Source organism: Sturnus vulgaris, chromosome 30, assembly GCF_052056855.1.
Source record: "Sturnus vulgaris isolate bStuVul1 chromosome 30, bStuVul1.hap1, whole genome shotgun sequence".
In the NCBI taxonomy this organism is placed as follows: domain Eukaryota; kingdom Metazoa; phylum Chordata; class Aves; order Passeriformes; family Sturnidae; genus Sturnus; species Sturnus vulgaris.
Window position 1 is genome coordinate 913,756 of NC_142272.1, and position 25,789 is coordinate 939,544.

At 63.1% G+C, this 25,789-nt stretch overlaps 3 protein-coding genes across 3 annotated transcripts; all 3 read right to left on the reverse strand.

Moving 5' to 3' along the window:
• Positions 1–208: 208 nt before the first annotated feature.
• On the reverse strand, positions 209–6,824 carry DNAJC14 (DnaJ heat shock protein family (Hsp40) member C14). The gene is given in 8 exon segments (XM_088180788.1): positions 209–414; positions 417–523; positions 1,193–1,295; positions 2,236–2,396; positions 3,373–3,492; positions 4,839–4,945; positions 5,027–5,974; positions 6,298–6,824. Coding segments are annotated over 7 exon segments (1,635 nt in total). The 5' UTR covers positions 5,948–5,974; positions 6,298–6,824; the 3' UTR covers positions 209–298.
• Positions 6,825–9,315: 2,491 nt separating this feature from the next.
• Positions 9,316–13,641, reverse strand: PYM1 (PYM1 exon junction complex associated factor). The gene is made up of 3 exons (XM_088180827.1): positions 13,588–13,641; positions 11,390–11,483; positions 9,316–9,876 (listed from the first exon to the last, which is right to left on the reverse strand). Exons 1-3 carry the CDS (start codon positions 13,616–13,618, stop codon positions 9,327–9,329), a joined length of 675 nt encoding a protein of 224 aa, XP_088036953.1. The 5' UTR covers positions 13,619–13,641; the 3' UTR covers positions 9,316–9,326.
• Positions 13,642–15,553: 1,912 nt separating this feature from the next.
• PMEL (premelanosome protein) lies at positions 15,554–25,514 on the reverse strand. Its single transcript, XM_088180621.1, has 12 exons — positions 25,316–25,514; positions 22,935–23,054; positions 22,706–22,852; positions 21,408–21,533; positions 20,128–20,289; positions 19,038–19,401; positions 18,260–18,561; positions 17,537–17,905; positions 17,361–17,445; positions 17,070–17,272; positions 16,640–16,727; positions 15,554–15,733 (listed from the first exon to the last, which is right to left on the reverse strand). The coding sequence occupies exons 1-12, from the start codon at positions 25,410–25,412 to the stop codon at positions 15,571–15,573; spliced, it is 2,226 nt and encodes a 741-aa protein (XP_088036747.1). The 5' UTR covers positions 25,413–25,514; the 3' UTR covers positions 15,554–15,570.
• Positions 25,515–25,789: the final 275 nt, after the last annotated feature.

The window sequence follows — 25,789 nt, forward strand, 5'->3', positions numbered from 1 at the left end:
GGAAGTGGGGCGGCCATGGCAGCCCGGCGCTGTCGGGGCTGGTGAGGCCGGGGGGGCCTTGGGGACACCGGGGGGGATTTGGGGACACCGAGGGGACCCTGGGGACACAGGAAGGGCCGTGCTGAACCCCCAAAGCGAACCTTGTTCCCACAACCCCCCTTATCAAACCACCCCCGCTTTATTTATAAATACAAAAAACACCGCTCCATTTCTTTAAAAAACCCAAAAACAAAAGAAAAATAGATTTTTATTCCAAGCCCTTTTTTTTTTTTTGGGGGGGGGGGGGATGGGGGTCTCCTCAGCGAGGCAGCGGCCGCCGCCCCTTCTTCCTCCTCTTGTGCTTCGTGTCCCCCCTGGAGGGGCCCCCCTGGGCCTGGGGGGGTCCCTGGGGGGGTCCCGCAGCCCCGGGGGGGTGGGGAAAGCCCCCCCGGCTTCCCCAGCCGAGCCCGGATTTCCCTGGAAAACGCGAGCCAGGAAATCCTGGATCTCGGTGGGGGAGGGGGGGCTGCCCTTGGGGGGGGCCCTGCGGGGAGAAAAAAGGAGGGGGTGGGGTTAGGACACACCTGGGTACACCTGGGCACACCTGGATGTACCTGGGCACACCTGAACACCCCCTGAAAACACCTGGACAATCCCTGGACATTCCTGGACACCCCCAGATCCTCCTCCCCAAGGACTGACCACTTGTATCTGGCCCCTGGACACCCCTGGACACCCCTAGGCCACCCCAGGCCAGCTCTGGACACCCCCAGGACACCTCCAGGACACCCCTGGACACCCTTGGTCCCCTTTCCCCAGGACTGACCGCTGGTGTCCAGCCCCACGACACCTCTGGACACCCCCAGGACACCCCTGAACACCCCCAGGACACCTCTGGACACCCCTGGACACCCCAGGACACCCCCAGGACACCCCCTGGACACCCCTGGACACCCCCAGGCCAGCCCAGGCCAGCCGTGTCCCCCTCCCCAGGACTGACCGCTGGTGTCCAGCCCCAGGCCACCCCAGGCCACCCCAGGACACCCCCAGGCCAGCCCAGGCCAGCCGTGTCCCCCTCCCCAGGACTGACCGCTGGTGTCCAGCCCCAGGCCACCCCAGGCCACCCCAGGACACCCCCAGGCCAGCCCAGGCCAGCCGTGTCCCCCTCCCCAGGCCAGCCCAGGCCAGCCGTGTCCCCCTCCCCAGGACTGACCGCTGGCGGCCGGCCGGCGTGGCTGTCCTGGCACCGAAGGACAGGTGGTAGGGGACACGGTGGCTGTCCGGGGAGATGGCCACACGCTGGCAGCCCGCCCACTCTGGGGACACACAGGGGGACACTCGGTCACAGGGACACCGGGGACCCCCGGGATGGGGACAAGAGGGACCCCCCCAGGGATGGGGACACCGGGGACACCGGGGACACCCGGGGATGGGGACAACAGGGACACCCTGGGATGGTGGCACCAAGGACACCCAGGGATGGGGACACCGGGGACACCCTGGGATGGGGACACCGGGGACCCCTGGGATGGGGACACCGGGGACACCCGGGGATGGGGACACCAGGAACCCCCCCAGGGATGGGGACACCGGGGACACCCAGGGATGGTGACACCGGGGACACCGGGGATGGGGACACCGGGGACACCCAGGGATGGGGACACCGGGGACACCCGGGGATGGGGACACCGGGGACACCCGGGGATGAGGACACCGGGGACACCCGGGGATGGGGACACCAGGAACCCCCCCAGGGATGGGGACACCGGGGACACCCAGGGATGGTGACACCGGGGACACCGGGGATTGGACACCGGGGACACCCAGGGATGGGGACACCGGGGACACCCGGGGATGGGGACACCGGGGACACCCGGGGATGGGGACACCGGGGACACCCGGGGATGGGGACACCAGGAACCCCCCCAGGGATGGGGACACCGGGGACACCCAGGGATGGGGACACGGGGGACACCCAGGGATGGGGACACCGGGGACACCCGGGGATGGGGACACCGGGGACACCCGGGGATTTGTCACCCCCTGGGTTGGGTCTGGTCACCCCTTGGGTCTGGAGTTGTGTCACCCCTGGCTCTGGGGACTCTGTCACCCCCCAGGTGTCTTTGGGGACTCTGTCACCCCCCAGGTGTGTCTGTAACCCCCCAGGTGTGTCTGGGGGCTCTGTCACCCCCCAGGTGTCTCTGTCACCCCCCAGGTGTCCCTGTGGGCTCTGTCACCCCCCCAGGTGTCCCTCACCGGTGACATCGTAGATGTGGCCGTCCATGCGGGCCAGGTAGGTGACCTTGAGGCCGAGCAGGCTGGACTCTGCCCACAGGTCACCCTCCTCGGCCGCGTGCCACGCCCCGCACTCGGCACAGTAACGGGCAGCGCGGGGGTCCCGGGCCAGCGGGAACCGCCTGGGGGGACACGGCGACAATGGGGACACTGTGACACCCCCAGGGACACTGGGGACACTGTGACACCCCCAGGGACATTGGGGACACTGACACACACACACACAGGGCACCGCGGGGGTCCCGGGCCAGCGGGAACCGCCTGGGGGGACACGGCGACAATGGGGACATTGGGGACACTGTGACACCCCCAGGGACAATGGGGACATTGGGGACACTGTGACACTGACACACACACAGGGCAGCGCGGGGGTCCCGGGCCAGCGGGAACCACCTGGGGGGACACGGGGACAATGGGGACACCCCCAGGGACAATGGGGACATTGGGGACACTCCCAGGGACATTGGGGACACGGGGACATTGGGGACACTGACACACACACACACAGGGCACCGCGGGGGTCCCGGGCCAGCGGGAACCGCCTGAGGGGACACGGGGACATTGGGGACACTCCCAGGGACATTGGGGACACTGTGCCACCCCCAGGGACACGGGGACACTGGGGCCATGGGGACACTCCCAGGGACACGGGGACATTGGGGACACTCCCAGGGACATGTGAACAAGGACACACACAGGGACATGGGGACATTGGGGACACTGTGACACCCCCAGGAACGTTGGGACATTGGGGACATTGGGGACACCCCCAGGGACATGGGGACATTGGGGACATCAGGGACATGGGGACACTGGGGACACTGTGCCATCCCCAGGGACATGGGGACATTGGGGACACTGACACACACACACACAGGGACATGGGGACACTGTGACACCCCAGGGACATGGGGACATTGGGGACACTGACACACACACACACAGGGACGTGGGGACACTGTGACACCCCCAGGGACATGACACCATCCCCCAAATCCCCCAGGACACGATGCCACCCTGAGCCCCCAGTGTCCCCAATGTCCCCCCAGTGTCCCCAATGTCCCGCCAGTGTCCCCAGTGTCCCCCCAGTGTCCCCACCTGTGGCGCCCCCCGCAGCGCGTGCAGCCCATGGCGTCCATGGCGTCCCTGAGCTCCTCCTGCAGCCGGCCCAGGAACGCGCCCAGCGCCCGCGCCAGCTCCCCCTGCGCCAGCTGCTTCCTGAAATCGGCAATTGGGACCCCAAAAATGGGAATTACAGCCCAAAAAATGGGATTGGGACACCCAAAAATGGGAATTATAGCCCCAAAAATGGGAATTATAGCCCCAAAAATGGGAATTATAGCCCCAAAAACGCGCCCAGCGCCCGCGCCAGCTCCCCCTGCGCCAGCTGCTTCCTGAAATCGGCAATTGGGACCCCAAAAATGGGATTGGGACACCCAAAAATGGGAATTATAGCCCAAAAAATGGGATTGGGACACCCAAAAATGGGAATTATAGCCCCAAAAATGGGAATTATAGCCCCAAAAATGGGAATTATAGCCCCAAAAATGGGAATTATAGCCCTAAAAATGGGAATTATAGCCCCAAAAATGCACCCAGCGCCCGCGCCAGCTCCCCCTGCGCCAGCTGCTTCCTGAAATCGGCAATTGGGACCCCAAAAATGGGATTGGGACACCCAAAAATGGGAATTATAGCCCTAAAAATGGGAATTATAGCCCCAAAAATGGGAATTATAGCCCCAAAAACGCGCCCAGCGCCCGCGCCAGCTCTCCCTGCGCCAGCTGCTTCCTGAAAATCGGCAATTGGGACCCCAAAAATGGGATTGGGACACCCAAAAATGGGAATTATAGGCTCAAAAATGGGAATTATAGCCCCAAAAATGGGAATTACAGCCCCAAAAATGGGAATTATAGCCCCAAAAATGGGAATTATAGCCCCAAAAACGCGCCCAGCGCCCGCGCCAGCTCCCCCTGCGCCAGCTGCTTCCTGAAATCGGGAATTACAACCCAAAATCTGGGATTCTGACCCCAAAATATGGGATTTACCCTCCAAAATCCGGGATTCACCTCCCAAAAATGGAGATTCTCACCCCAAAACTCAGCATCCAGACCCCAAATCTGGGATTCCCGCCCCAAAAATCCCCGATTCCAGCCCCAAAATCCCCGATTCCCACCCCAAAATCCCCGATTCCCACCCCAAAATCCCCGATTCCCGCCCCAAACCCGTTTTTTTTTTTCCCCCCAAACTCACGTCTCGTACTCGCGGCGCCTCTCGGGGCTGCTCACCCGCTCCCAGCCCGCCCCAAAACCCGGGATTCCCACCCCCAAAACCGTAATTCTGTCCCCAGAATCGGGATTCCCACCCCAAAAATGGAGATTCTCACCCCAAAACTCAGCATCCAGACCCCAAAACACAGGATTTACCCTCCAGAACCCGGGATTCCCATCCTCAAAAACCGTAATTCTGTCCCTAGAACCGGGATTCCCATCCAAAACCTGGGGTCCTGCTGCCCAAAAACCGCGATTTCCACCCCAAACCCGTTTTTTTTTTCCCCCCAAACTCACGTCTCGTACTCGCGGCGCCTCTCGGGGCTGCTCACCCGCTCCCATCCCGCCCGCAGCACCTTGAACGCCGCCTCCGCCCGGGGGTCGCGGCTCTTATCGGGGTGCACCTGCCAGGACAGGACCCTCAGGGCTCCCGCCGTGTCCCCAACGTGTCCCCAAACCCCGTGCCGTGTGTCCCCGACACCCACCAGCACCGCCAGCCTCCGGTACGCCCGCCGGAGCTCGGCATCGCTCGCCGTGGCTTCCACCCCGAGCACCCGGAACGGGTCCAGCTCCTCCTCGGCCACCTCAGCCATGGCCACCAAACGCGTCACCTCCTGCTCGCCACCGCCTCCAGCCGCGCCACCGCAGGGGCTCGCCCGTCGCCGAAACCACTCGCCCGACAGCTCCCGGCAGCGGCGGAGCCCCGCGGAGACCCCGCGGAGGAAGGAGCGGAGCCCCCCGAGGAGGAGGAGGAGGAAGAGCAGCAGCAGCGCCACGAGAGCCCCGAGCAGCCGCAGGCACAGCGCGACCCCCGCCCGGGCCACCCGCAGCGAGCGCCGCTGGCCCCTCGCGCTGTCCCCCGGCTCCTCGTCGGGCTCCTCGTGGCGCTGTCGCGGTCGCCGTCGCGTTCTCCGAGTGTCGCCGTTGCCCTCCGGGGGTTGCCGGTGGCGGCAGCCGAGGCCACACGAGATGTCGCGGGTGGGGCTCGGGGGAGCGGCCGGGGGACCCCGGCAGCCGCAGCGACCCCCGGGGCTGGGGACAGTGTCGGGGTTGGGGACAGTGTCGGGACCGGTAATGTCACCGGGGCTGGGGACATCCCCAGGCTTGTGGACACCGGGCTTGGTGACACCGGCGTTGGTGACATTCCCGGGGTTGGCGACACCGGGGTTGGGGACACCAGGAGCGGAGACACTCCCAGTGTTGGGGGCACCGGGGCTGGGGACACCGGGGCTGGGGACAGGAGGGTCGCGCTCGCCGCTTTCGTCGTCGTCGTCGCCCGCCGTGCCGGGGGTGGTGGCGGTGCGGGGGTGGCCGCAGGTCCCGTTCCAGGAGCCGCTGGAGCCCCCCCCGGGCCCGCTGCCCCCGGGGCCGCTCCCGGGCACGTCCCGGTACCGGGGCTGCTCCATCGCACCGGGGTTAGGTCACGGCCATCCCTGGGACAGAGGGGACAGCGGGGACAGCGGGGTCAGCACCCCCGGAACGGGCCCTGAATGGACCGGGGACCCCCCCCCCAGCCGAACCCCGTGACTCGCCAGAACGGACCCGGGACCCCCAGAGTGAACCCGGGGACCCCTCGACCGACCCCCGGGAATCCCGAAATCGGGTCCCGGGGACCTCCTGGCCCGATCCGGGACCCTCCCACCGACCCCCGGGACCCCCGAAACCGGCCCCGGGACCCCCGAAACCGGCCCCGGGACTCCCCAAACGCTCGGACCGGCTCTCGGAACCCCGGTACCGGGGGATGTTCGGGACTCACCGCGCCGGTACCGGGGGAATGTTCGGGGTTCACCAGCCGGTACCGGGGGGTATCGAGGGGATGTTCGGGACTCACCACGCCGGTACCGGCGGGGGGGGGGGGGGGGGGGGTCGCGCCGCCGCCCCCCCCCGGGTCCCCTCACGGCCGCACTTCCGCTTTCCGCCCGCCGCCGCGTTGGCCACGCCCACTTCCGGGGTGGGGGCAGCACGCGAAAGCGTCACGTGGTCCATTCCTTAAATGGTAATGGCCACGCCCCCTTTAACGGCATGAGCCAGCTCCTAAATGGTCATGACCACGCCCCTTAATGGCCGCTAACCGGGCGTTAAATCTGCATAGCCACGCCCCTCAATCGGTCATGACCACGCCCCTTAAAGGATGCTAGCAGACCGTTAAATCTGCATAGCCACGCCCCTCAATCGGTTATGGACACGCCCCCTAAAGGCGCAACGCTTCTTAAAGGGGCAACGCTTCTTAAAGGGGCAACGCCGCTGTCCCGACACGCTGGTGGGGCCCCGCTCCCAGCGCTCCCTCCCAGTGCTCCCAGTTCCTCCTCCCAGTGCCCTGTCCCAGTGCCCCCAGTGCTCCCAGTTCCTCCTCCCAGTGCTCCCAGTCCCCTCCCAGTGCCCCCAGTGCTCCCAGCCCCCCAGTGCTCCCAGTTCTCACTGTACCCCCTCCCAGTGCTCCCAGTTCCTCCTCCCAGTGCCCCCAGTTCTCCCAGTTCCTCCTCCCATTGCTCCCAGTGCCCCCAGTTCCTCCTCCCAGTGCTCCCAGTTCTCCCTGTGCCCCTTCCCAGTGCTCCCAGTTTCCCGTCCCAATGTTCCCAGTTCCTTCTCCCAGTGCTCCCAGTTTCCCGTCCCAGTGTTCCCAGTGTTCCCAGTTCCTTCTCCCATTCCTCCCAGTTCCTTCTCCCAGTGCTCCCAGCACCCCCAGTTCTCCCTGTGCCCCCTCCCAGTGCTCCCAGTTCCCCCTCCCAGTTCTCCCAGTGCTCCCAGTGTTCCCAGTTCTCTCAGTGCTTCTTCCCAGTGCTCCCAGTGTCCCCTCCCAGTGCTCCCAGTGCTCCCAGTTCGGGGTCTCCTGGGCCCCCCCAGCTCCATTCAAACCCTCCTGGGACCCCTCCCCAAATTCCCCCCCCCGGGGGTCTCCCAGCAATCCCGACCCCCCCTGTTGGGTCACTGCTCTTTTATTCCTCCACCGTTTTTAAAAATAAAAGGAAAAAAAAAAAACAAAAAACCGAAAAAAAAACGAAAAACCACAAAAAAGAGAAAATTTGGGGCGGGGGGGCTGCAACACAGAGGGGGGAGGGGACACAGGGAGGGTTTGGGGGGCACGGCCCCTTTTTTGGGGATTTTTTGGGGTTTTTTGGGTTTTTTTTAACCCCGGCTCTTTTTTTAAATCCCATTAAAAACCGGGAGCGAGGTCGGGATGAAGGATCTGAATCCCAAAAAAAAAGAAAAAAAATTTCATGGGGAAAAGGAGAAAAAATTAAAGAAAATGAGAAAAAAAGGGAAAAAATTTATGGGGAAAAGGGGAAAAAATTAAAGAAAATGAGGAAAAAAAAGGAAAAAAATTCATGGAGAAAAGGGAAAAATGAAAGAAAATGAAAAAATTTAAAAAAAAATTTCATGGGGAAAAGGAGAAAATGAAAGAAAATGAAAAAAAAGGAAAAAAATTCATGGGGAAAAGGGGAAAAAATTAAAGAAAACGAAAAAAAAGGAAAAAAATTCATGGAGAAAAGGGGAAAAATGAAAGAAAACGAAAAAAAAGGAAAAAATTTCATGGAGGAAAGGGGAAAAATGAAAGAAAATGAAAAAAAAAGGAAAAAATTTCATGGAGGAAAGGGGAAAAATGAAAGAAAATGAAAAAAATTTAAAAAAAATTTCATGGGGAAAAGGAGAAAATGAAAGAAAATGAAAAAAAAAAAGAGAAAAAAATTCACGGAGAAAAAGGAAAAAATTAAAGAAAATGAAAAAGAGAAAAAAACTTCAGGGAGAAAAAGGAAAAAAGTTAAAGAAAAAAAATTGGGAAAAAACCGAAAAAAAATGAAAAGAAACGGAAAAAATTGAAAAAGTGGAAACAAAATAAAATTTAGAAATCAAAAAAAATTAAAAGTATTTTTTAAAAATCGAAAAAAACGGAAAAAACGGAAAAAATCGAAAAAAATCGGAAAAATGAAATAAAATAAAAAAATCAAAAAAATGGGCGAAAACGGGGAAAAAATGAAATAAAATCAAAGAAAGGAAAAGAAATTTTTTAAAAGTCCGAAAAAAACGGAAAAAATGGAAAAAAATTGGAAAAAAATGGGAAAAAACCGAAAAAAATGAAAAAAATTGAAAAAAAGTGAAAAAATTGGGAAAAAAGGGGGAAAAAGGGAAAAAATGGGGAAAAAAGGAAAAAATACCGGAAAAAAACGGAACAAAAAATTGAAATAAAATTTAAAAAAAGGAAAAAAATGGGAAAAAATGGGAAGAAAAGGAAAACAAAGGGAAAAAAAGGGAAAAAAAGGGAAAAAAATGGGAAAAAAATGGGAAAAAATGGGAAAAAATGGGAAAAAATGGGAAAAAATGGGAAAAAATGGGAAAAAATGGGAAAAAATGGGAAAAAATGGGAAAAAATGGGAAAAAATGGGAAAAAATGGGAAACAAAGGGAAAATAAGGGAAAAAATGGGAAAAAATGGGAAAAAAAGGAAAACAAAGGGAAAATAAGGGAAAAAATGGGAAAAAAAGGACAAAAAATTGAAATAAAATTTAAAAAAAAGGAAAAAAGTTTTAAAAAATCAGAAAAAAACGGGAAAAAAAATCGGAAAAAAAAATCGGAAAAAAATCGAAAAAAAATCGAAAAAAAATCGAAAAAAAATCGAAAAAAAATCGAAAAAAAATTGTAAAAAATCGAAAAAAAATCGAAAAAAAATTGTAAAAAATCGGGAAAAAAGGGAAAAAAACCGCAAAAAAACCCCAAAAAACCCCCAAAACCCCCCTCCAAAAAAAAAAAAAAACCAAACAAAAATACCCCCACCACCCTCCCCCCCAAATTACGAGTCCAGCTCCAATCCCCTGAGTTCCTCCTCCAGCGCTTTCCTCCTGTTCAGCTTTTCCAGCTGCTCCTTGGTGGGCTGGGGGATCCCTCCCCCCTCCAGGCGCTGCCGCAGCTCCTCCACCTGGCGCAGCTTCTTCCTCAGGCTCTTGATTCGCCGGCTCCTCTCGTTATTGGCCGAGTTATCGCCGCAATTCCCGGCTTTTTCCGCGGCTTTTTCCCCTCCTTTTTCACCCTCTGTCCCTCCTCCTCCTCCGTTGTCTCCTCCTCCTCCTCCTCCTCCTCCTCCTCCTCCCAAAGCGATTTTTTCCAGCGCCGCGCTCAGTCCGTCCCCGCCGTCGCTCTCCCGATCTTTTTCCTGCTGTTGTTTCCTTTTCTCTTTGCGTTTCAGGTTCCTCCGGGCGGTTTTGGATAAAGTTGGGGAGGGGTCGCAGCCCTCGGGTCGCCCCGGGGTCCCTCGGCCCGATGGGGATGGGCTCGGCTCGGGGTTTAAGCCTGGGGGAAGTTCGGGTTTGCTCCGGAAGAATTTCACGTATTTGTTCTCGTAGCTGTTGGTTGGGGAGGGATTAATTAAAATTAAAAAAAAATATATAAGAAATTAAAAAAAAAAAAATAGGGGGTGAGGGGGAGGTTTGAGGGGGTCGTGGAGGGGTTTGGGGGAATCCTGGAGGGGTTTGGGGGGATCCTGGAAAGGATGGGAGGGGTCTGAGGGGGTCCTGGAGGGGTTTGGGGGTGTCTGGAGAAACCAGGAGGGATTTGGGGGTGGTTCTGGAGGGGTTTGGGGGTGTCTGGAGAGGACAGGAGAGGTTTGGGGGGATCCTGGAGGGGATGTGAGGGTTTTGGGGGGGGTCCTGGAGGGATTTGGGGGTGTCTGGTGGAGATGGGAGGGGTCTGAGGGGGTCCTGGAGGGGTTTGGGGGTGTCTGGAGAGGACAGGAGGGGTTTGGGGGGATCCTGGAGGGGTTTGGGGGGATCCTGGAAAGGATGGGAGGGGTCTGAGGGGGTCCTGGAGGGGTTTGGGGGTGTCTGGGGGGGACAGGAGGGGTTTGGGAGAGGTCCTGGAGGGGTTTGGGGGGATCCTGGAGGGGATGGGAGGGGTTTGGGGTGGTCCTGGAGGGGCTTGGGGGGATCCTGGAGGGGTTTCGGGGTGTCTGGGGGGGACAGGAGAGTTTTGGGGGGATCTTAGAGGGGACGGGAGGGGTTTGGGGGGGTCCTGGAGGGGTTTGGGGGGATCCTGGAAAGGATGGGAGGGGCTTGAGGGGGTCGTGGAGGGGTTTGGGGGGGTCCTAGAGGGATTTGGGGGTGTCTGGGGGGGACAGGAGAGGTTTGGGGGGATCCTGGAGGGGACGGGAGGGGTCTGAGGGGGTCCTGGAGGGGTTTGGGGGTGTCTGGAGAGGACAGGAGGGGTTTGGAGGGACCCTGGAGGGGTTTGGGGGGATCCTGGAGGGGTTTGGGGGGATCCTGGAAAGGATGGGAGGGGTTTGAGGGGGTCCTGGAGGGGTTTGGGGGGGGGTCCTGGAGGGGTTTAGAGGGGATGGGGGAGGGTCCTGGAGGGGTTTTTGGGGGTGTCTGGAAGGGTTTGAGGATTTCTAGGAGGGTAAAGAAGTGTTTGGGGGGGTCCTGGAGGAGATTTGGAGGGGATGGGAGGAGATGGGGGAGGCCCTGGAGGGGTTTGGGGGTGTCTGGGGTGGACAGGAGGGGTTTGAGGGGGGTCCTGAGGGGTCTGGGGGGGTCCTGGAGGAGGGTTGAAGGGGTCTGGGGTGGACAGGAGGGGCCTGGAGGGGATTTGAGGGGTCTGGGGGGGGATCCTGGAAGGGACAGGAAGGGTCTGGAAGGGTTTGGGGGATTCTGAGGGGGGCTTGAAGGGGTCTGGGGGATCCTGGAAGGGCTTGGAGGGGATTTGAGGGCTCTGGGGGGGGGTCCTGGAAGGGACAGGAGGGGATTTGAGGGGTCTGGGGGGTCAGGGAAGGGACAGGAGGGGTCTGGGGGACCCAAGGAGGACCCAGAGAAAGGCCTGGGTGGGAGCCGACCCCTCCCCACGCCCCCCGAGCCCCCCACTCACACGGGCACCTCCTCCTGGGGCACGTAGCCCTCCTTGACCCGGCGCTGCTTCCGCCAGGTGCCATCAGGGCGCTGCGTGGACGGGATGTACCTGCCTGGGGACAGCACGGGGACACCATGGGGACACCGGGGACAGCACGGGGACAGCACGGGGACAGCACGGGGACACCATGGGGACACCCCCGGGGACAGCACGGGGACACCATGGGGACACCGGGGACACCATGGGGACAGCACGGGGACACCGGGGACAGCACGGGGACACCGGGGACACCATGGGGACACCATGGGGACAGCACGGGGACACCATGGGGACACCATGGGGACAGCACGGGGACACCATGGGGACACCATGGGGACACCATGGGGACACCACGGGGACACCATGGGGACACCGGGGACACCATGGGGACACCATGGGGACACCACGGGGACACCATGGGGACACCATGGGGACACCATGGGGACACCACGGGGACACCATGGGGACACCGGGGACAGCACGGGGACACCATGGGGACACCATGGGGACAGCACGGGGACAGCACGGGGACAGCACGGGGACACCGGGGACACCGGGGACAGCATGGGGACACCGGGGACACCATGGGGACACCGGGGACACCATGGGGACAGCACGGGGACAGCACGGGGACACCATGGGGACACCGGGGACAGCACGGGGACACCATGGGGACACCATGGGGACAGCACGGGGACAGCACGGGGACAGCACGGGGACACCGGGGACACCGGGGACAGCATGGGGACACCGGGGACACCATGGGGACACCGGGGACACCATGGGGACAGCACGGGGACAGCACGGGGACACCATGGGGACACCGGGGACAGCACGGGGACACCATGGGGACACCCCCGGGGACAGCACGGGGACACCATGGGGACACCATAGGGACACCATGGGGACACCACGGGGACACCATGGGGACACCATGGGGACAGCACGGGGACACCATGGGGACACCGGGGACACCATGGGGACACCACGGGGACACCGGGGACAGCACGGGGACACCCCCACAGACACCACGGGGTCACCGGGGACAGCACGGGGACACCATGGGGACACCATGGGGACACCACGGGGACACCCCCACAGACACCATGGGGACACCATGGGGACAGCACGGGGACCATGGGGACACCACGGGGACACCCCCACAGACACCACGGGGACACCACGGGGACACCCCCACAGACACCACGGGGACACCACGGGGACACCCCCACAGACACCATGGGGACATTAATGGACAGTGTGGGGACAGCAGGGGGACATGGGGACATCATGGGGACATCACGGGGACACCCAGGGACAGTGTGGGGACACTTGGGACACCACAGGGACACCACGGAGACACGGGAACACCATGGGGACACTCTGGGGACACGGGGACACCCCCACAGACACCGGGGGGACACGGGGACACTATGGGGACATTAATGGACACCGTGGGGACACCCTGGGGACACCGTGGGGACACCCTGGGGACACCCTGGGGACATGGGGACACCACTACAGATACTGGGGGGACACCGCGACACCGTGGGGACACCCTGGGGACACCCCCAGGGTCACTCGTGGACACTGGGGGGCTCCAGGACACATCCAGGGACAGCAGGGGGACACGGGGACACCCCGGGGACCTCAGGACACCCCAAAAACCCCTCCACGACCCCCCAGAGGGCTCGGGGACATTCCCAGGGACCCCACGGGGACACCAAGAGCACCCCAATGTCCCCCAGGACCCCCTCCCCAAATCCACATCCCCCTCAGAGATCCCAAAACCCTCACGGGCACCTCCAGGACCCCTCCCCAAAAACCTCGGGGACCCCCCCAGGCCCCTCACGGGGGTCCCGTCCCCCCCAACCCCCTTCGGCCATTCCCGACCCCGAAACCCCCCCAGGGGTCCCAAGACCCCAACTCAGAAACCCCAAAACCCTCACGGGGAGCTCCAGGACCCCCCCTCAAACACCCCGAGCCCCCCCCCCACCCTCAGAAACCCCGGCCCCTCACGGGGGTCCCGCCCCCCTCCCCCACCCCCCCTTCGGCCCTTCCCGACCCCGGGACCCCCGCGCGGGTCTGGGGGGGGTCCCGGGGGTCCCGGGGATTTGGGGGCAGCCCCCGGGGGGGTCCCGGAGCCCCCCCAGCCCGCGGGGCCCCCCCGCGCTCACCGGTCTCGTCCGTCACATAGGGCGTCGCCATCTTTGCGCGCGCGCCGCGGGGCCGCCCCGGAAGTGACGCAAAGGCGGCGGCGCGGCGGCGCGAGGGGGGCGTGGTCAAGAGGGAGGCGTGACCATGTATAGATATGGAAATTAAGGGGCGGGGCTTACACCGGAAGCGTCGGTTATTAATAATATAAATAGAGGCGTGGTCATTTTAATATGGAAATTAGCGGGCGTGGTCAGGGCCGGTGATGGGATTTCATTACTATGGAAATTAAGGGGCGTGGTCATTGATTTAAATGAGAAATTTGGCGGGTGGCCGTTGAGGGGGCGTGGCCATGGAGGATATGGAAATTAGAGGGCGTGGCAAAAATACAGCCGATAAATATGTAAATTAGAGGGCGTGGTCAGTTAATATATGGAAATAAGTGGGCGTGGTCAAAGGCAGAGACGCGGTTGTTAATATGGAAATGAGCGGGAGTGATCAAAATGCGAAACCTCTTTAATTTATATGGAAATTAGAGGGTGTGGTCAAACAAGGTCTTTAATTAATATGCAAATTTGGGGGTGTGGCCGCTGGTTTTGGGGCAGGGGTCTGGGAGCTGCTCTCACCACTCGGGGCCCCCCTCAGAGACACCCCCAGACCCCCCAAAACTCACCCAGGAGCCCCCAAAATCCAGCTCAGAATCTCCTGGAACCTCCCCGGACACCCCAAAATCCCCCAAAATCCCCCAGGGCGCCACTCAGATCCCCCTAAACTCCCCCGGGGCCCCCCAAGACCCCCGAAATCGTCCCAAAACCTCCTCAGGACATCCCCAGACCCCCCAAAAACCCACCCAAAATACCCCCAAACACCTCCGGATCCCCTCAAACCACCCCAAACCACCCCAAAATCCTCCTGAAACCCCTCCAGGACCCCCCCAGACACCCCAAACTCACCCGGACCCCTCCAAACACTCCCCCAGAACCCCCTCAAACCCCCCTAATCCCCCCTCAGACCCCTCTAAACCCCCCAGAGCCCCCCAAAACTCACCCAGAGCCCCCCAAAACCCACCCAGGACCCCCTAAAACCCCCCTAACCCCCACCCAGACCCCTCTAAATCCCCTCAAAACCCACCCAGGACCCCCCAACCCCCACCCAGACCCCTCTAAATCCCCTCAAAGACCCCCAGGACACCCCAAAACCCACCCAGGACCCCCTAAAACCCCCCCAACCCCCACCCAGACCCCTCTAAGTCCCCTCAAAGACCCCCAGAACACCCCCAAACCCACCCAGGACCCCCCAAACTCCCCCCTCAGACCCCTCTAAATCCCCCCAAACCCCTTCCAGGACACCCCAAAACCCACCCAGACCCCTCTAAATCCCCTCAAAACCCACCCAGGACCCCCAACCCCCACCCAGACCCCTCTAAATCCCCTCAAAGACCCCCAGGACGCCCCAAAACCCACCCAGGACCCCCTAAAACGCCCCTAACCCCCATCCAGACCCCTCTAAATCCTCCCTAAACCCCCCAGGAACCCCCAAACTCCCCCAGCCTCCCCCTCAGACTCATCTAATCCCCCCCAGGACCCCCCAACCCCCACCCAGACCCCTCTAAGTCCCCTCAAATACCCCCAGAACACCCCCAAACCCACCCAGGACCCCCCAAACTCCCCCCTCAGACCCCTCTAAATCCCCCCAAACCCCTTCCAGGACGCCCCAAAACCCACCCAGGACCCCCCAGATCCCTCTAAATCCCCTCAAAACCCGCCGAGGACCCCCCAACCCCCTCCCAGACCCCTCTAAATCCCCCCCCAAACCCCCCCAGGACCCCCCAAAGCACACACGGAGCCAGAGCCGCGGGCACATCTGAGCTTTTAATCTCGGTGCCACCAAGGCCACCACGCGTGTCCCCAACCCCCCCACCCCCCCCGCTCCGGGGGGGTGTCCTGGGGGCTCGGGCCATGCTCGGGGGGGGGGGTTTGGGGGGCTGGTTTTGGGGTGGGGGGTCCCTAGACCGAGTGGCCCCGGAGGAGGGGGCTGCTCTCGCCGCTCGGGGTCCCCCCCAGGGCGCGTTGGAGCAGTCGCCGCACGGTGACATTTGGGGACAGCCACCCCCGGGACCGGGCGGGGGGCGCGGGGGGCGGCGGGGACAGCGCCGTGTACTTGACTCGTCTGGGGAGGGGGGGAAAGGGGGACACGGGGTGGGGACAGGGTGTCACCTCCACCCCATGGGGTGTCCCCGACCCCACAGTGTCACCTCCACCCCACAGAGAGTGTCCCTGATGTCATCCATCCCATAGAGAGTGTCCCCAACCCCACAGTGTCACCCGATCCCATAGGGGGTGTCCCCGATGTCCCCCATCCCACAGTGTCACCTCCACCCCATAGAGAGTGTCCCCAACCCCACAGTGTCACCCCCCACCACACGGTGTCACCTCCGCCCCACAGGGAGTGTCCCCGATGTCCCCAACCCCATAGGGAGTGTCCCCAACCCCACAGTGTCACCTGACCCCATATAGAGAATGTCTCCGATGTCCCCAGCCCCACAGAACGCCCCCGGCCGCACGGAATGTGTCCCCAGTGTCCCCTCCAGTGTCCCCTCATCCTCAGAACCCCCCACCCTATAACGTCCCCCCAGTGTCCCCCAATGTCCCCGATGTCCCCTCACCCTCTGACTCCTCCCTCCTGTGTGTCCCCGCTGTGTCCTTGCGGTGTCCCCAATGTCCCCAGTGTCCCCAATATCCCCTCCCTTGTGTCCCCACTGTGTCCCCGCTGTCCCCAGTGTCCCCGATGTCCCCTCCCCTGTGTCCCCACGCTGTCCCCGCGGTGTCTCCGCTGTCCCCAGTGTCCCCAATATCCCCTCCCTTGTGTCCCCGCGGTGTCCCCGCTGTCCCCAGTGTCCCCGATGTCCCCTCCCCTGTGTCCCCGCGCTGTCCCCAGTGTCCCCAGTGTCCCCTCCCGCGCTGTCCCCGCGCTGTCCCCGCTGTCCCCAGTGTCCCCAGTGTCCCCAATGTCCTCTCCCCTGTGTCCCCGCGGTGTCCCCGCGGTGTCCCCGCGGTGTCCCCAGTGTCCCCTCACCTGTAGGTGTACGCGGCCGTGCCCAGCGCCGCCGCCACCAGCACGAGCCCCACGAACAGCGTGGTCCGGCCGCTGGCAGGGGCGGCCCCTGGGGACAGCGACAGCTCAGTGCCACCCGGGGGACCTTGGGGACATCCCCCGGGACCTGCCACCCTGTCCGTGTCACCTCCGACAGGAGGGGGGCAGCTCAATCCCACCCAGGGGACCTTGGGGACATCCCCCGGACCCTGTGCCACCTCCTCTGGGGACAGGGACAACCCAGCCTCGGACCCTGTGCCACCCCTGTGCCACCTCCTCCGGGGACAGGGACAGCCCAGCCGCACCCAGGGGACCCTCGGGGACATCCCCGGACCCTGTGCCACCCCCTCCGGGGACAGGACCAACTCAGCCGCACCCAGGGGACCCCCAGCACCCTGTCCCCGTGTCACACCTCCGATGGCCACTCGGGTGGTGGCCACGGCCAGCCCGTTGCCGTTGGCCAGGGACACGTTGAGGCAGAAGAGGCCGGAGCGATTGAAGTCCTGGCGCAGCACGAGCTCGCAGCCCGGCGACGGCGACACCGCCGAGCACGACTCCGCCTCCGCCGTGCGACACTCGGCGTCCGCCACCACCGTGCAAACCTCCTCGGGCAGCCTGCGGGCACGGCCGTCAGCGCCGGGGACGCTCCCGTGGTGTCCCCGTCGTTGTCGCCGCCGTTGTCGCCGCCGCCGCCGCCACTCACCCGCCCTCGCACGTCACCGTCAGCTCCACGCTGCTGCCGCCGCCCTCGGGCACCACCTGCACGATGGCCACGCTCTCGATGCCCTCTGTGGGGTGGCAAGGAGGGCTCAGAGGGGTCGGGCACCCCCGGTTGAGACCCCCCCCCCCCCGGACCCCCCAAATTCCGCCGGGACTCACGGACGATGTCCAGCTCGGTGGCGAAGGTGCCATAGCGGTACAGGACACAGCCGGGAGAGTCCTCGGCCGGGGCCTGGCGCTTCACCAGGGCCAGCGGCTGGGCCGTGGCTCCAGCTGTGGCTCCAGCTGTGGCTCCAGCTGTGGCAGCAGCCAGGGACACAGCGGTGGCTCCCACGGTGGCTCCCACGGTGGCTCCTATGGTGGCATCCACCGTGACACCAAGCGTGGCTGCGGCGGTGGCATCGAGGGCAGATCCAGCTGTGGCTGCCCCAGCTGTGGCTGCTGCAGCTGTGTCTGATCCAGCTGTGGCTGCTGCAGCTGTGTCTGATCCAGCTGTGGCCGCTCCAGCTGTGGCTGCTGCAGCTGTGTCTGATCCAGCTGTGGCTGCTACAGCTGTGTCTGCTCCAGCTGTGGCTGCTGCAGCTGTGGCCGCTCCAGCTGTGGCCGCTCCAGCTGTGTCTGCTCCAGCTGTGGCCGCTCCAGCTGTGGCCGCTCCAGCTGTGTCTGCTCCAGCTGTGGCTGCTGCAGCTGTGGCCGCTCCAGCTGTGGCCGCTCCAGCTGTGGCTGCTGCAGCTGCGGCTCCAGCTGTGACATCACCCGCTCCTCCGTCTGTCGCCACATCTGCAGGGACACGCGGGAAGCGCTGGGCACGGACAAGGGGACACCGAGCCCCTTGGGGACACCCCCGACGTGTCCCCTCCCCCGCCCCGGGCCAGCACCCACCTGCAGCCGCTGTCCCCTCCACGGGCACCGCGGTGGCCGAGGTGTCCCCGGCCGCGGTGGCGACAGCGGGGGACACCGGGGAGGCGACAGCCGCGGTGCCGGCAGCGGTGGCGGAGGGGACCGAGAGCTCGGTGACAACGGGGACAGAGGGATCGATGGCGACGGTGACAAAGGGGACAGCGGGATCGGTGACAACGGGACCCCCGGAGGCTGCGGGAAAAGCGGGGTTGGGGTCACCCCAGGGACCCCCCCGGGACCCCCCAGCACACACGCTATGGGTGGGGGGACACTGGGGACACACTCTGTGGGGTGAGGGGACACCCTGGGGTAGGGGGACATTGGTGACATGCTATGAGGTGGGGTGACTCTGGGGACTGGGGGGACACACTCTATGGGGTGAGGTGACTCTGGGGACATGGGGGACACACTCTATGGGGTGAGGTGACTCTGGGGACACTGGTGACACATTCTATGGGGTGAGGTGACTCTGGGGACTGGGGGGACACACTCTATGGGGTGAGGTGACTCTGGGGACACGGGGGGACATGGAGGACACACTCTATGGGGTGAGGTGGCTCTGGAGACACGGGGGGACATGCAGGACACACTCTATGGGGTGAGGTGACTCTGGGGACTGGGGGAACACACTCTATGGGGTGAGGTGACTCTGGGGACACGGGGGGACATGGAGGACACACTCTATGGGGTGAGGTGACTCTGGGGACACGAGGGGACATGCAGGACACACCCCACGCCACCCCGACACCCCAGCCATCACCGTCCCTTACCCGTGCTGGCCCCGGCGGCCGTGGTGGCCCGGGGCTGGCTGCCCGTGGGTCCCGCAGAGGGGAAGGGCGAGGTCGTGGAGCCGCAGGGGCGGAGCGGGATGGCGGCCTGGAGCACCAGGCGCGCCGAGAAGGTGCCGGTGTCCACGTAGGTGTGGGTGACAGTGGCGCTGCGAGAGATGAGGGTCCCGCTCCGGTCGCCGAAGTCCCACGAGTAGGACACGTCGGCGTCGCGCAGGTATCGGCTCGGGTCGTGCAGCCGCACCGTGAACGCCACGGGGCGGTTCCGCACGAAGCGGCCGTCGCTTGTCACCGCGTCCTGCAGCTGCGACACGTCCACGGCCAACGGGACCTGGTCTGCGGGGACAGCGCGGGGACAGCGGGGACAGGGTGAGGCCAGGGGGACAGCGCGGGGGACAGGCAGAGGGCTGGCTGGAGCCTGGAGGGCTGGCGTGGGTGTCACCTGCACACAGTGACACCTGTACACAGTGTCACCTGCACACAGTGACACCTGTACACAGTGTCACCTGTACACAGTGTCACCTGCACACAGTGTCACCTGTACACAGTGTCACCTACAGCCAGTGTCACCTGCACACAGTGTCACCTGTACACAGTGTCACCTGCACACAGTGACACCTGTACACAGTGTCACCTGTACCCAGTGTCACCTACACACAGTGTCACCTGCACACAGTGTCACCTGTACACAGTGTCACCTACAGCCAGTGTCACCTACAATCCCAGCACCCAGTGTCACCTATACCTAGTGTCACCTGCACCCAGTGTCACCGACAGCCAGTGTCACCTACAGTCCCAGCACCCAGTGTCACCTACTGCCCCCAAAATCGACTGTCACTTAAGCCCAGTGTCACCTGCACCCAGTGTCACCTGCAGTGCCAGTACCCAGTGCCACCTGCACCCACAACCCCATCACCACCCCATTATTCAAACTCCCCGCCCCATTTCCCACCCCAAACCCCCCGCCCCATTTCCTCCATATCCCCCTCCCCATTTCCCGGTGCCCCCGCCCCATTTCCCGGTGTCCCCCGCCCCATTTCCCGGTGTCGCCCGTGTCCCCACCGGTGATGGTGAACTGGGAGCTGGCGTGGCCGATGGGGATGAATTTCTGCGTGCCCCGGTAATGGTACACGACCACCTCCATGGTGTAGGAGCCCAGGGGCACCCCGGCCGTGCCCACCGTGAGCTGCGACGCCGGCCCATCCACCACCTGCCAGTAGCGCCCTGGGGACAGCGGCGACAGTGCCACCGCAACGGGGTCAGTGCCACCGCAACGGGGTCAGTGCCAGCATGGCGGGGACAGTGACAGCATGGTGGGGACAGTGACAGCACAGCGGGGACAGTGACAGCATGGCGGGGACAGTGCCACCATGGCGGGGTCAGTGCCGCCATGGCGGGGTCAGTGCCAGCACAGCGGGGTCAGTGCCAGCATGGCGGGGACAGTGCCACCATGGCGGGGACAGTGACAGCATGGTGGGGACAGTGACAGCATGGTGGGGACAGTGACAGCACAGCGGGGACAGTGACAGCATGGCGGGGACAGTGCCACCATGGCGGGGTCAGTGCCGCCATGGCGGGGTCAGTGCCAGCACAGCGGGGTCAGTGCCAGCATGGCGGGGACAGTGCCACCATGGCGGGGACAGTGACAGCACAGCGGGGACAGTGACAGCATGGCGGGGACAGTGCCACCATGGCGGGGTCAGTGCCAGCACAGCGGGGTCAGTGCCAGCATGGCGGGGACAGTGCCACCATGGCGGGGACAGTGACAGCATGGTGGGGACAGTGACAGCATGGTGGGGACAGTGCCACCGCAACGGCGACAGTGCCACCACGGCGGGGACAGTGCCAGCACGGCGGGGTCAGTGCCACCGCAACGGGGTCAGTGCCACCACGGCGGGGACAATGCCAGCACAGCGGGGACAATGCCACCACCGTGGGGACATTGCCACCACAGCGGGGACAATGCCACTACAGCAGGGACAGTGCCACCATGGGGACATCCCGCCCACCACCTGCCAGTAGCGCCCTGGGGACAGCGGGGACAATGCCACCACCGTGAGGACAATGCCACCACAGCAGGGACAGTGCCACCATGGGGACATCCCGCCCACCACCTCCCAGAAACTCCCTGGGGACAGCGGGGACAATGCCACCACAGCAGGGACAGTGCCACCACGGCGAGGTCACTGCCACCACAGCGGGGTCAGTGCCACCACGGTGAGGTCAGTGCCACCACAGCGGGGTCAGTGCCACCACCGTGGGCTCAGTGCCACCACCGTGGGCTCAGTGCCACCTCGGGGACACCCGGGCCGGTTTTTGGGGTGACTCGGTGCCATCCTCACCCCATGTCCACCACACGTAGACGAACTTGCCCCGCTTGTCCCTGGGCATGGGCTGCCCGTCCGGAAAGGCTCCGGTGGCGTCCGGCTGCTCCGGGAACACCGGGTCCCCTTGTGTCACCCGCGTGCCTGTGGGGACAGTGGGGTGAGGGGACAGCGGGGACACCGCGGGGACACAGCGGGGACACAGAGGGTGAGGGGACAGCGGTGACACCGCGGGGACACCGTGAGGACACAAAGGGTGGGGGTGAGGGGGACACTGGGGACACCACAGGGACACACAGGGTGAGGGTCAGGGGGCTGAGAGGACAGTGGGGACACCGCGGGGACACCACGGGGACAGCCAGGGTGAGGGGACAGCGGGGACACAGCAGGGACACCGTGAGGACACAAAGGATGGAGGTGAGGGGGACACTGGGGACACCACAGGGACACACAGGGTGAGGGTCAGGGGCTGAGAGGACAGCGGAGACACCGTGGGGACACCACGGGGACACTGGGGTGTGGGTCAGGGGCTGAGGGGGACACAGGGGACGCCACGGGGACACTGTGGGGACACAGAGGGTGAGGGGACAGCGGTGACACCGCGGGGACACCGTTGGCTGGGGGACACTTCCTATGAGATGGGGGAGCTCTGTGGGGTTGGGGACGCTCTCTATGGGGTTGGGGACATCGGGGACACTCCCTAAGGGGTGGGGAGGGGACGCTGCGGTGACACGGAGGGTGAGGGGCGCAGCTGGGGGTCCCTGGCCGGGTTTTGGGGGTGTCGCAGGGAGGTCGGGGTGGTCTCGGGGAGTTTTCGGGGTTGTGGAGGCTTAGAGGGTTCGGGGATGGTTTAGGGGGGTTGGGGGCGGCTTTGGGGGTGGTTTTTTTGGGGGGATTTTGGAGGTTAAGAGGGTTTTGGGGGTGACTTTGGGATGGTTTTTGAGGGGTTTTGGGGTGGTTTTGGGGGTTTGGGGAGGTTTTGGGGGTGTTTTTGGGAGGCTTTGGGAGGGTTTTGGGGGGTTTTGGAGGTTTAGAGGGTTTTGAAGAGGATTTGGGGTGCTTCGGGAAAGTTTTGGGGGTTTTTGGAGCTTTGGCTGTTCAGGGCAGTTTCGGGGTATTTGGGGCTGTTTTTGGGGTGGTTTGGGGTTGGTTCGGGGAGGTTTTGGGGAGGTCTGGAGGGTGGTTTTGGGGGTGTTTTGGGGGTGTTTTTGGGGGGTTTCGGGGGGTTTTTGGAGCTTTGGCCGTTCAGGGCAGTTTCGGGCTATTTGGGGCTGTTTTTTGGGGTGGTTTTGGGGTCGGTTCGGGGACTCGCTGACCATTGACGGTGCAGTTCTGCCCCCACACCACGCGGCCATCGGGCAGCACGGTCTGGTTGCCCGGGAATCGCACGGAGATGGAGAAGGTGGCCTGGGCACCCGCCATGGTGGGGGCGTCATTGCTGATGTCCAAGGTGACATCGCCACCTGCTCGGGGACACGATGGCGACTCTCAGCGACACCGGAGGACCCCGCTGGTGGCACTGCCGCTCCCGGGGGTGTCACCGACCTCGCCAGCAGTCGCGGGTGCCCTCTCGCCAGGGCAGGTAAAGCTCCGAGTCCCAGGTACGGAACGGCCCCGGCCGCCCGCTCCACGCTGGGCTCCGGCCACGGCTGCGGCCAGCGGCTCCTGCGGGGACAGCGACAGCCACAGCCCGCAGCAGGGGGTGAGGGTCCCCAGTGTCACCCGGGTCCCCCATTCTTAGGGCACTGTCGCATCCCCAGTGTCACCCGGGTCCCCCGTTTTTAGGGGTTTGTCATATCCCCCAATGTCCTCGATGGTCGGGGGGGTGAAGGGTCCCCAATGTCCCCCTTGTCCCCCATTCTCAGGGGTCTGTCAGGTGCCCCCATGTCCCCAATGTCTCCCATTCTTAGGGCACTGTCACATCCCCCATGTCCCCAGTGTCCCCCCACTCTCAGATCATTTCCAGGTCCCCCCTTGTCCCCCACACTCGGGGGTCTGTGAGGTCCCCTTTGTCCCCCATCCTCAGGACTTTGTCACATCCCCCATGTCCCCAAACTCCCAGGACACTGCCAGGTCCCCCATGTCCCCAATGTCCCCCCACATTCAAGGGTCCCCACATGTCCCCCATGCTCAGGGGGCTGAAGGGTCCCCAATGTCCCCCACTCTTAGGGCACTGTCACGTCCCCCATGTCCCCTCTTGTCCCCAAATCCCAGGACATTTCCAGGTCCCCAATGTCCCCAAATCTCGGGGATCTGCGACATCCCCATGTCCCCCCCCCCATATCACCCTGGGGGTGCCCAGCCGGGTCCTCCCAACCCGTGGGGACCCTGGGGGGACCCTGAGGGGACATCGGGGGGACCCGGGGGCCTCGTGACGGAGCTGGGGCCAAGCCAGGCGCGGGGCAGAGCCGTCACATGGCGCCCCAAAGCCCTTTCATGTGACGCTCAGCTGAGCCGGGCCCGGGCCCGGGCGGGACGGGACGGGACGGGGAGGGCACCCCCCGTGTCCCCCCACTCACTCGTGGGGGCTGCCAGGCCACCCCGGGGTTGGGGGGCTGCAAAGTCACCCCAATGTTTGGGGGGGCTGCAAAATCACCCCGGGGTTGGGGGGCTGCAAAATCACCCCAATGTTTGGGGGGGGCTGCAAAATCACCCCAATGTTTGGGGGGGCTGCAAAATCACCCCGGGGTTGGGGGGCTGCAAAATCACCCCAATGCCAGGGGGCTGCAAAGTCACCCCAATGCCAGGGGGCTGCAAAGTCACCTCAATGTTTGGGGGGGCTGCAAAATCACCCCGGGGTTGGGGGGCTGCAAAATCACCTCAATGTTGGAGGGTTTCAAAGTCGCCCCAATATCGGAGGGTTTCAAAGTCACCCCAGGGTTGGGGGACTACAAAGTCACCCCAATTTCGGGGGGCCGCAAAATCACCCCAGTGTTTGGGGGATGCAAAGTCACCCTAATGTCGGGGGGTTTCAAAGTCACCCCAGAGTTGGGGGGCTGCAGTCACCCCAATGTCGGGGGGCTGCAAAATCACCCCAATGTCGGGGGGTTTCAAAGTCACCCCAGTGTTTGGGGGCTGCAAAGTCACCTCAATATCGGGGGGCTGCAAAGTCACCCCAATGTCGGGGGGCTGCAAAATCACCCCAATGTCGGGGGGTTTCAAAGTCACCCCAATGTCGGGGGTTTCAAAGTCACCCCAATGTCGGGGGGTTTCAAAGCCCCCCCAGTGTTGGGGGGCTGCAAAGTCACCCCAATATCGGGGGCTGCAAAGTCCCCAAAGCCCCCCCGTCCCCCCCTCGCGAGGGGCTGCGCAGTCCCTTCATGTCCCCCCACTTTTAGGGCTCTGTAAGGTCCCCCCCAATGTCCCCTCATTGTCGGGGTCCAAAGGGACCCGACCCCCCCCATGTCCCTGTCACCCTCAGGGGTCTTTCAGGTCCCCCCCTGTCCCCTCACTCCCAAATCCCCCCTGTCCCCCCATTTTCAGGGGTCTGCCAGGTCCCCCCCGTCCGTGTCACCCTCAGGACCTTTCGTGTCCCCGTTCCAAAGGGTCCCAAGGGTCACCCCAAGTCCTCTCACCGCCCCCCAAGTCCCCCCTGTCCCCCCATTCCCAGGGCACTGCCAGGTCCCCCCTGTCCCCCCTTCTCACGGGGTTGCCACTTGCCCCCCACTCAAAAAACGGGGTCCCCCCCTTTGGCGGGCACAGCGGGACCCCCCCATTTCCAGCGGGATGGTGACCCCCAAATCCCACCCCACACCCGGAGCCCCCCACACCCCCCAGCCGAGCACGGGGACCCCAAAACCACCCCCAAGGACCCCAAAACCACCCCCAGAGACCCCAAAACCGCCCCCAAAGGTGGTTAACAACCCAGCTCCGTGAGGGAAGCTTTGAGGGAAGGGGGTTTGCACCCCAAAACCCCCCAAAAGGACGACCCCCCCCCCCCAAAACCGTCCCCCACTTACGGCGCTGAGCCTCGGCCAGGAGCAGGAGCGTCCCCAAAACCGCGATGGCCCCGAACCCCCTCATGGTCCCCGCTCCGTCTCCCCCCACGCTCGGGCACGGCCGGGGTAGAGGCGCAGGGCACGGGGACAGCGACAGAAAAAGGGGCTCTCATTTGCATGACCCCACCCCAAAAAAAAAAAGGGGGGCTCGAGGGCCGCCCCCTCCCACGTGGGGCCACCCCCGGTCACACGGTCCGGGCCTGCCCTGGGGGAGGGGGGTGGGGGGGTGAGGGAGGGCAGTGGGGACCCCCCCCAGCTCGAGGAGGGGATTTTGGGGGGGTCACCCCCAGATCCCGGCAGGTGGAGACCCCAGGGATGCGGATTTGGGGACCACCCCCCCCCCCCCGCCGTGGGGTCGTGGTGGCGAGGGGGAGGGGGTGACAGCCGTGGGGGGGACATTGG

Coding starts and splice junctions, on each gene's coding strand:
- PYM1 (XM_088180827.1), bottom strand. CDS start 13,618: ATGGCGACGCCCTATGTGACGGACGAGACCG. Junction 11,484..13,587: donor CTATGTGACGGACGAGACCG/GTGAGCGCGGGG, acceptor TGCTGTCCCCAG/GCAGGTACATCCCGTCCACG. Junction 9,877..11,389: donor CCCCAGGAGGAGGTGCCCGT/GTGAGTGGGGGG, acceptor CCCAACCAACAG/CTACGAGAACAAATACGTGA.
- PMEL (XM_088180621.1), bottom strand. CDS start 25,412: ATGAGGGGGTTCGGGGCCATCGCGGTTTTGGGGACGCTCCTGCTCCTG. Junction 21,534..22,705: donor GCAGAACTGCACCGTCAATG/GTCAGCGAGTCC, acceptor CTGTCCCCACAG/GCACGCGGGTGACACAAGGG. Junction 17,273..17,360: donor ACGGTGACGTGCGAGGGCGG/GTGAGTGGCGGC, acceptor CCGTGCCCGCAG/GCTGCCCGAGGAGGTTTGCA.